Source organism: Chlamydomonas reinhardtii, chromosome 14, assembly GCF_000002595.2.
Source record: "Chlamydomonas reinhardtii strain CC-503 cw92 mt+ chromosome 14, whole genome shotgun sequence".
NCBI lineage: Eukaryota > Viridiplantae > Chlorophyta > Chlorophyceae > Chlamydomonadales > Chlamydomonadaceae > Chlamydomonas > Chlamydomonas reinhardtii.
This window is the reverse complement of record NC_057017.1, coordinates 1,333,363-1,342,698: the sequence shown is the minus strand read 5'-3', so window position 1 is coordinate 1,342,698 and position 9,336 is coordinate 1,333,363. Positions and strand designations below refer to the sequence as shown.

Below are 9,336 nucleotides of genomic sequence, written 5' to 3'. Positions count from 1 at the left end.
TCCGAGGTGTTTGCGTGCAGGGGGCGGGATCACGAACAATTGTCTTACTTCTTGGGTTTCCTGCGTCCGCACTAACAACGAACACGTCTGCCATCTCATCGCCGTTACACAGCCGTCACTTTGACGACTTGTCGCACATGTCGCCAAGTGCCGAAATGCGCCGTGCAACAGAGCACTGACGTAGCTAACCACCAGAAGGCAATGCTGCGCTGTCCTGGCTTGTCCCACTCCTGAATCCCTTGAAGTTTCCGCTCACTGCTGCCTACACCGCCCTCCTTTGCAATGCTGTGTTCGCGGCAGCCTGTACGCAGTGGCCGTCCACAACCACACGCAGCGGCCTTGGTGAGACCCAATACTTCTCATACGTTCAGTAGTCAGCGTCAGCAAGTATAAGAGGCTGAGCACAGCCAACCGCATCCTCAAGTCCAACACACGCACACCACACCCGGCGCCTAGGGGCCGGGGCGCACGACCGGCATGGCGTCACGTGCATGTGGCGCGCCAAAGGAAGCAAAAGAAGCAGGTAAATTGCTTTAGGTCGGCGGCAGCCAACGTGTATCAGGCTGTGCGCCTCTCGCGGCTCCTGCTTCCTTGCATTGCAAGGAGAGCATGCGCCATTACGTGCGAGGTTCAGCGCTGCCTTCATATGTTGCCACCGCCAGTCCTGCCACTTCATTTCCCTCACAGTGACGCGCCTGAAGCACAATGCTCACCAACTCCCGCGTCGTGGAACCAGCCGGACCTTACACCCGTCCCCAACCAGCGACCCTCATCTTCCATGCCATCCCAACGCGGCGAGGGGGCGGCTAGGTGGTTGTTTGCCCAGCCCGTCAGGCCAGCAGCTGCAGCCCCAACGCCGCTCCTACAGGCCCACTCGCGACCCACTTTTCCGCCGCGGCACCCGTGTCGTGACCGCTGCGCCCAGCCACTCCCAGCTCCGACCGTTGAGCGGGTCCTAGCCACCCACACACTGATTGCTGCCACACCTGCCACTGGTACAAGCGGCACAGCCACCCTGCCGGTGCCACCCAGCTCAAACAAACGCCTGCTGCGCCGCGCCGCGGCATCCTCCACCGAGCCCGGCACGGCACGCGCGGAATGCCAGCGCCGCCTCTTCCGCCTCCGCTTCCTCGATGCCGCCTGTGCACGTGCGGCCTGGGCCCCGCAGCGGCGGGCGGTGGCGCGGCGCGGCGCAGCGTCTGTTCCTGGTGGGTCGGCTGCCGCTGGACTTCACCACCTCCGCCGCCTGCCTGTACGGCTCCCACGACGCCGCCGCCTACTGCGACTACTGCGCCCCCTCGGCCGCCATCAAGGCCCTACTGCGACTCATGTCAGCCACTGCCGCCGCACAGCCCGCCTTCAGCGGCGGCAGCGGCGGCGGCGGCGGCGGCTCCACCGCCGCCGTGTGCCGCCGCTTCGCGGCGGCGGGCGGCCTGTACGGCGTGCTGCAGCTGCTGCACCACGAGGCCATGGGGGTGCACCACTCCAAGCTGGCGGCGGCGCTGCTCACGCTGACGGACCTGGTGCTGCTGCACGACCCCGGGGCGCAGGTGCGTACCGGCGGTGTGTGTGTGTGTGTGTGTGTGTGTGTGTGTGTGTGTGTGTGTGTGTGTGTGTGTGCGCGTGTGCGTGTGTGTGTGAGTGTGTGTGTGTGTAAACCCAAAACGAGTGGTGCGGTAGTTTGTCAGTGTGTCAGTGTGAGGAGAGGCCAGGGAGGGCCGAGCGAGGACAGGAAGGGCGGGGCAGGGCGGGGTTAGGAGCGGGTTGTGTGGGGTGGGCTGTGGGTGGCTTGCTGCTAGGACGCGGGGGCGAGAGGAAGTGGTGCTTCGGAGAGGCGTGTGCCGTTGCCGCGATATTGTATGGCGGCTTCCGAGTACGGTATGCCGCGGCTGTTGTGCAGCGCCCATTGTCTACGCGGCCTGCTTCTTACTCACAGCTTGCGGCTCCGCGACGTGGAGGTCCCATCCCCCCATCCCCCACAGAGGGGCTGGAGCGGATTGCCTGCCGTCTACCTTTTCCTTACCTGGTTATAAACGTAACCCGCCCGGTGACACTCCTGACGAAACCCCTGACGACAATCCCCGGCGGTGCACGCACCTGCGCACAGGACGAGCTCCGGGCCATGGGTGGGCTGGGCGTGCTGGCGGCGCTGCTGGGCTCGCTGCTGCGGCCGGGCGCCGTGGACGTGTACCAGCTGCGGCCCGCCAGCTGCCGTACAGCCACACTGGCGCTGGCAGGTGCGGGGAGCCAAGTGCGCGTGTGTGGCGCTGCGTGCGTACGTGTGTGTGGCTGTGGCTGTGTGTGGCTGTGGCTGTGTGCGGTGCAGTGTGTGGCCGCGACACGGTACGGGTAGCTGTCTATGTGCATGCATGCAAACGCAGCACGGCGCTGCCTTGTTGCAGCTGGAGAGCTGGGAGGAGCACGTGTTTTTGCTGCCTCTTTCGCTTATAACTTGCACCGCCCTCCGCCCGCCACATGCCCAGGCAACGCCGCCTCGCAACTGGCGGCTCGGGAGCACGGGCTGCTGCCGCTGCTGGGTGGACTGCTGGTCGGGCTGGCGGCGGCCAGGAGGGCGGCGGCAGGGTGAGGGAATTGCAGGGACGCGGCGCGACCGGCCCGTAGCCACTCCAGGGTCTCCACCCCAGCGCCTTCGCCCCGGTACCTGCACCCGCATCCGCCTGTGCCCACACGCACCTGTGCCGGTGCCTGTGCCGCCCCCCGCTTTTGCGTTGGGTTCGGTTCAGTATCTACAACCCCCCTCACCCGCCCCCCTCGTCCGCTCTCTTCATCCGCCCCCTCTCGTCCGCCCCGCAGCCCGGGCGGCGCCGCGGACGTGGTGCTGGATGACGACGCGCCGCTGGCGGTGGCGGCGCTGGAGGCAGTCACGGCCGCCGCGCAGGGCAGCCCAGGAACCCAGGTGGGCCGAGCACGACGTGTGTGTGTCCGGCTGTGTGACCTCCACCTCATCGATTGCTCCATTTCACGTGTGCGCGGGATACGGGTAGTGGCGGGACGCAGAGGGCAACGCGGGTTGGCTCCTGGCAATCCGCTGACGCCTTGAGCGCTTGGCCTGCCCTTGCCTTGTTGATGCCAGGCGCACGCTGCCGCCGGTACGCCGCTACTTACCTGTGATTCCTCCTTGCCCACCTCCCTCTCGCTTCCCCATTGTGCCTGGCTACAATGCCGCTTCTTCTTAATCACTCATGAAGGTGAACCCCTCTCCCTCCTCCCGCCCTTCCCCCTCTCGCCGCCCCGCCCGGCCATCCTCGCAGGACGCCCTGGTAGCTCTGGGCCTGCTGCAACCGCTGGCCGAGCTGTTCCGAGACCCCCGCCTGGACCAGGCAGTCAGGCTGGCGGCGGCGGCGGCGCTGACGGCGGCCGCCGACGGCGGCAACGCCGCCGCACAGAACGGCATCGTGGCGCTCGACGTCGTGCCCGCCACCACGGCTTGGCTCGAGGGCCTCTGCGGCAGCGTCTCCTCAGTCGGCGGCGCCGCCGTCGGGAGGCAGCCGCCTGGAGGCGCCGCTGCCGGCGGCGCCGCTGCCAGCGGCCCCGTGGCGCGGGCGCTGACGGCGCTGCTGGCGGCGCTAGTCCGCGGCAACGCCTCAGCAGGCGCGCGCGGGGTGCTGGTGAGCGCGGGCGCGCTGCCACCGCTGCTGCATATCCTGCAGTCGCCGCCGCCAGCTGCAACCGCGTCAGCGCTGTCTGGCACTCCTCCTCACCCCCCGCCTGTCGCCCGGCAAGCGGCCCGGCTGCCGTCGTGGAAGGCCGCTGCCTCGATCAAGTCGTCTGGAGAGCAGCAGCAGCAGCAGCAGCCTGAGTCCGCGGCCGCCCTAGCGGCAAGCGTGCTGGCGCTGCTGGCTGAAGGCGACACGGACATTCAAAACGAGCTGGTCTCGCAAGGTGCGCTGGCGGCTGCAGCCGACATCGTCCGTGACGGCGCCGCCGCCGCCGCCGCCGCCAGCACCGCCGCCAGCACCGCCGCGCCGGCGGCGCTGGCACTGCTCATCGCCATCCTCAAAGGAAACACCTTTGCAAAGAACAGCGCGAGAGGTGCAGGCCTGCCTGCAGTGCTAGTGGCGGCAGTGCGACACTGCGGGCTGGCGGCGCGGCGCGCCGCCGCCAGTGGCGGTGGTGGCGGCGCTGCTGCAGCCATCGCTGCCGCCGCGGCGGCGGCGCTTGCGGAGCTGGCGGCTGGTAACCATGCCAACCAGGAGGCTGTAGCAGTGCAGGGCGGGTTAGAGGTGGCGGTGGAACTGGTTCGGGAAACGGTCGCCGCGCTGCCGCTGCCACAGCCGCTGTTAGACGCGCATGGCGCAGCCGCCGGTGTAGCAACCACCGCCGCGGACGCACAGGCTGCGGTGGAGCAGTGCCGGCTGCTGAGGGCGCTGTTTGGTCTGCTGGAGGCGGCAGTGGAGCTGAACGGCGGGAACAAGGACTTTGTCAGGGAGCTGGGCGGAGTTAGCTTACTGGGTGACTTCCTCAGAGCGGCCTCTGAGTTTGTGACCGTCCCACCTGCGCTGCCATCATCCTTGGAGCACGGGGGTGTAGGAGTGAACGGAGCGGGCACGGGCGTTGCGGGCGGCGGCGGCGGCTTCGGAGTGGGTGCGATTGCAGGAGTGGAGGAAGAGGACGGCGAGCCAGGCATGGGAGCGGCGTGCGAGGCCAGTCGGCAGCGTCGGTCGCAGCGCGAGGCGGCGCAGCGGGAGGCGGTGGATGCGGCGCTGGCATTCCGGTCGGCGCTACTGCCGGCACTGGCGGGCTGCTGCGGCGCTGTGGCCGCGCTCGTGCGTGAGAGCGACGCCAACCTGGCCCGACTCGAGGTGCGTGAGCTACGCGAGCGTGCGGCTCGCTCGGCCAAGTGTGGGCTTGCGCTCCGCTGGAAGCGCTCCTCCGTCCCGACCTGCCCCTGTCGTGACAAGCCGTAGGCTTCGTGCAACCTCCCCCTCCTCTCATGCACCAAACCTTCCATCCACCGATCGGCTTCCCTCTCTCAAGTCTCAACCCAACCCCTTTTAATGCTACACACAGGAGCAGCCGGGCCTTGGCCTGGCGCTGTTCAAGCTGCTCGCTGCCTCGGACGCGCCCACATCGGCCGCCGCCGCCGAGGCGCTCGAGTGGCTGGCCGTCCGCACACCCGGCGCCCTACCCGGCCCGCCCACCCGCGAGTTCTTCGAGCTGGATCTTTGCGACATGCTCGTACTCGCAATGTACGTGCCGTACGCGCCGCCGCCGATCTCGGTGGCGGCGGCGCGACAGCCGCTTCGCGGCCGCCGCCGCCGCCGCCCGGCGCGCCCTGGCATGCGGAGGTAACGGCGGTGATGCCGATGGGCGGCGTGACGGCGGGCGGGGTGCGCGACGCGGCGGCGGTGGCGAGCGGCGTAGCGGACGCGGCGGACTGGCTTGAGCAGCAACAGCAGGCAGTGTCGTCGACTTCGTCATCGACATCTTCGGCGTCGGCGGCGGCTAAGGGTGCGGTGCTGCGGTCCGCGCCCGCAGCCAAGGTGCGTTCACACGGGCTCCTGGGAGTGCGAGCCAGAAACCGCTCACGCAATCACATGCAGTGACACGGTGTGTAAGTGTCCATGCACCCCAGCCCGAAGCCGCGATGCCGAAATCACCAATGGCCCGTTCGGACACACACTGGCGCTACCTGCACTCATGCGCCGCAACCCCTCCTTACCGCCCCCATGCCTCCCGCCCTACCCCGAGTCCTCTCCTAACCTCCTCCTAACCTCTTCCTAGCCTCCTCCTAACCTTCTCCTTGCCTCCTCCGAACTCCCTATAGTCTCTTCCTAAACCGCCTGCCAACCTCTTCCTAACCTCTGGCTAACCTCTGCCTAACCACGCCAAACTGCCGCCCCTGTCGCGTCTTGAACCCCGCCGCAGCCGCACCCGGGACAGAGCACGCTGCCAGCTCTTGAGGCGCCTCCCCTAGAGGCCCTGGCTGCCGACCCCGCCTCCGGCCTGGCGGTCAGCCGCCAGCTGTCGGGACACAGCCGGTCTGGCGGCCCCGGCAGCCAGACCTGGTGGGCCAGTCTGGCGGGCTCCGCCGCCGCCGCCTTCCAGCGCGTGGCCAATGGCGTGTTGCTGCATGGCGTGGGAGGAGGAGCGGGAGCTGGAGGAGCAGCGGGTGGAGGGGGCGGAGGAGCGGGAGGGCACGGCAGCGGCCTTGCTGGAGGGGGAGGGGCAGGTGGTGCGGCTGGTGCGGGCGGCGGGGCGAGCGGTGGGATGGAGGCGGGAGGCGGCGGGGCGGCTGCGCTGCTGCCGACCGGGCCGGCGGCGGAGCGGCGGCGGCAGGTGGCTTGGATGCTGTTCCTGCTAGCAGCCAAGTCGCCCGACAACAGGTGCGCGTACATTGTTGCATTGCTGCGTTGCGTCGCATGCTCTGCGCAGGGCTGCATGGAGTGTCGGTCGCTTCTTTGGGGTTCCTGTAAGCTATCACCTCGTAACAACTTCACCGAGCGTCACCTGAGCGAGTCATGTAGCTGAGTATCCAGAACAACCCGGAATGATGACGCCGGTGGCTCAGAGCACCTCGCTTTGCAAGCAGGTCGCGCATTATGTCTGACGACTTGCCCCTGCCCTGGCTGCATTGTTCGTGCACACGTGCACAGGGCACGCATCCGGCGCCTCGTGCGCGCCTCGCTCCTGCCACTGGCGCAGCAGCTCGCCAACGCGGAGGCCTGCCGCGCTCAGCTGGAGGCGGCGGCCGTGGCACCGGCGGCGGCACCCGCGTCCGCACCACAGCCGCCCGCGCGGCCGGCGTCAGGAAGCGCGATTGGGGCGGGAATGGCGCCATTGGCCCATGTGCAGGCTACGGGTCAGGGTGCGTTTGCAACGGCGCCTGCGGCGGCGGTTGCAGCGGCGGCTGCCGCCGCTGCCGCGGCGGCGGCGGCGGGCGCCGGTCCGTCGGGGGTGGCGTCCTCGTCGTCGGCACCGCTGCCGCTGCCGCTGGCGCCGCTTCACTCGGCGGCTCTGGAGAGCGCGGCGAGCGTGACGGGGCACCGGCTGCCCATCAGCACCTCAGCCATGGAGGTGAGGCGTGGGCGTGGTGTGGGCGTGGGCGTGGCGGAGTGGCGGCGTGGGCGTGGTGGGGTGCATGTTGGCTGAGCCCCGCATTCGTGATTGGGAAATAGGGCAGGTGCGGCTCACCTGATTAACCTGGCTGCCGTTTTCCTTCCCAATTTTCCGCGTTCCAGCAACTGGGTGGCACACCGCAGCACCGCAGCTCTGGCGGCGGCAGCTCCGGCGGCGCCTGGCCGCAGACGGTCACCGGCGGCTCCGGCCCGTCCTCGGCTGCCGCCGCCGCGCCGCCAGCGGCCAACGCGGCCCTGCTGTACGGCATGCCACCGCCGCCGCCAGCAGCTCCGCCGCCGCCAGCCCCGCCACCGCCAGTCTCCCCGCCAGCCGTCCTCCCGTCGGTGGCAGCGCCGCCGCCAGTGCCGTACGGCAGCGCTACCTCGTCACCTTCCGCCGCCCTGTTACAACAGCAGCAGCTGCAGCAACAGACACAGGCGGGCCCAGACTCGGCGGCGCTTCGGCGCTTCGCCGCAGCTGCGGCGGCCGGGATGGCAGCGGGCTATCGTGGAAGCGGCGGCGGCGCGTTACCTCAGGACGCTAATGAGGGTTTGGCGGCAGCTGCGGCAGCGGCAGCGGGCGTGGGCTTGGCTTGGTCCTCTCCGGCAGGCAGTGGCACAACCACCCCGCGCCCCAGCCACAGTGGGGTGGGCGGCGTGGGTGGCGGCGCTGCTTGGGAAGGCAGCGGCAGCGGTCGAGGCGCAGCTGGGCTGGGCCAGGCAAGTCCGTTCGCGGCTGGGGCACCGGCACCGGATGCGGGTGCAGGTGCGGGTGAATTTGGGGTGGTAGCCGCGGCGGGCAGGGCGCCGCTGCCGCCGCGTCCTGCCCTTGGACCAGCCGCACCCGCAGCAGCACCCACAGGAGGGAGTGGCGGCGGTGCCATGCCGCGGGCTCTGGGCCCACAGGTCAGCGCGGGCGGCAGCAGCGTCATGTCCGACGATGACGAGCTGGCGATGATACGGCAGGTAGGCCCGGAACAGGAGTGAGCGAAGCGGCAAGAATGTGGGCGTTTGCATCCTGGTCTCATGTCCATACGCGGCCGGTTGCGGACAAGGCGCAGAGTACGCGCGAGGCGCGTGAGCGTGTTGCTTGTGCTTCGGACCACGATGCACCCGCACTCCGCACCCGCACTCAGCACCCGCACTCAGCACCCGCACTCAGCACCCACACTCAGCACCCGCACTCAGCACCCACACTCAGTACCCACGCTCTGCACCCACACTCACTGCATCCGCGGCCAGCACACGCGCTTTGCACCTCCCCCTTGCACCTGCTGTCTACCTCGCTACACTTCTCTGTACCAATCCTTGCACCTCCCCTTGCACCTCCCCCCTGTGCAGGAGGTGGCGCTGCTGGCGAACACGACGAGCGGCCTGGTGGCCTCGGGCGCAGCGGGGGGTGGCAGCGGCGGCGGCGGCGGCAGCGTGCGCGGCGGCAGCGTGTCGTTGATGGGCGGCCCGAGCCCGGCGTCATCGCCCGCGCGCTGGGGCGTGGGGCGGCGCTGAAGGCCATTTGGGGGCTGGAGAGCCGCATGCGGTGTAGCTGCGGAGTTTGTGGGATAGCTTGGGTTGTCATGTTGGGGGTGGGGCAGTTTGGCGTAGACGAGTTGTCAGCGGCAGGGCGCTGCGGCATGTTGCACGGCATACAGCTGGAGGCATGGGACGTGGGGGAAGGAGCGATTTGCCCGCGTGTTGTGACATGCGAAGTGGACATATGTATGTAATGAGGCGTGGGGCGCGGGCATCGTTCAGTTGATTCAGAAGTATGGCATGGGCATCGGCGGCACCCAGACTGCCCAAGAGGTCTGCGGACCAGAGGACTGGCACCTGCGCCGATCCCGACATTTAAAATATTACAAGCTGCATCACGGCATGAGTGCGCGGCATCCCTTCTGGTCGGCCTGTCCCTTCTTGATGTGACGTGATCCTTTATGGTCCCTTGCGATGTCGCATTCATGCTGACATAGAGTGGACGGGGGACGCGTCCGAGGTGTTTGCGTGCAGGGGGCGGGATCACGAACAATTGTCTTACTTCTTGGGTTTCCTGCGTCCGCACTAACAACGAACACGTCTGCCATCTCATCGCCGTTACACAGCCGTCACTTTGACGACTTGTCGCACATGTCGCCAAGTGCCGAAATGCGCCGTGCAACAGAGCACTGACGTAGCTAACCACCAGAAGGCAATGCTGCGCTGTCCTGGCTTGTCCCACTCCTGAATCCCTTGAAGTTTCCGCTCACTGCTGCCTACACCGCCC

The 9,336-nt window shown here is 68.4% G+C and overlaps 3 protein-coding genes across 3 annotated transcripts in view; 2 read left to right on the top strand and 1 right to left on the bottom strand.

Annotated features, from left to right (window-relative positions):
• Positions 1-92: 92 nt before the first annotated feature.
• CHLRE_14g617027v5 (uncharacterized protein) lies at positions 93-1,130 on the bottom strand. The gene has a single exon (XM_043070106.1). The coding sequence runs from the start codon at positions 1,065-1,067 to the stop codon at positions 831-833; it is 237 nt and encodes a 78-aa protein (XP_042916779.1). The 5' UTR covers positions 1,068-1,130; the 3' UTR covers positions 93-830.
• Positions 1,131-1,290: 160 nt separating this feature from the next.
• Positions 1,291-8,936, top strand: CHLRE_14g617002v5 (uncharacterized protein). Its single transcript, XM_043070105.1, has 12 exons — positions 1,291-1,550; positions 2,108-2,237; positions 2,484-2,583; positions 2,815-2,917; positions 3,273-4,823; positions 5,032-5,188; positions 5,260-5,504; positions 5,890-6,347; positions 6,618-7,038; positions 7,203-7,845; positions 7,918-8,045; positions 8,421-8,936. Exons 1-12 carry the CDS (start codon positions 1,329-1,331, stop codon positions 8,583-8,585), a joined length of 4,323 nt encoding a protein of 1,440 aa, XP_042916778.1. The 5' UTR covers positions 1,291-1,328; the 3' UTR covers positions 8,586-8,936.
• A 204-nt stretch (positions 8,937-9,140) lies between these two features.
• Positions 9,141-9,336, top strand: part of CHLRE_14g616976v5 (uncharacterized protein) — a 4,556-nt gene continuing 4,360 nt past the window's right edge. Inside the window, exon 1 of the mRNA XM_043070104.1 lies at positions 9,141-9,227. Within this exon, the coding sequence (XP_042916777.1) occupies positions 9,219-9,227 (9 nt within the window). The 5' untranslated portion in view covers positions 9,141-9,218. The remainder of the gene's footprint in view (positions 9,228-9,336) is intronic.

What these genes read in the sequence shown, in the direction of transcription:
- CHLRE_14g617002v5 (XM_043070105.1), top strand. Translation starts at nt 1,329, where the DNA reads ATGTCAGCCACTGCCGCCGCACAGCCCGCCTTCAGCGGCGGCAGCGGC. An exon ending in TGCACGACCCCGGGGCGCAG is followed by an intron (nt 1,551 to 2,107) that starts GTGCGTACCGGC and finishes ACCTGCGCACAG; the next exon opens with GACGAGCTCCGGGCCATGGG. An exon ending in TCAGCACCTCAGCCATGGAG is followed by an intron (nt 7,039 to 7,202) that starts GTGAGGCGTGGG and finishes TCCGCGTTCCAG; the next exon opens with CAACTGGGTGGCACACCGCA.
- CHLRE_14g617027v5 (XM_043070106.1), bottom strand. Translation starts at nt 1,067, where the DNA reads ATGCCGCGGCGCGGCGCAGCAGGCGTTTGTTTGAGCTGGGTGGCACCG.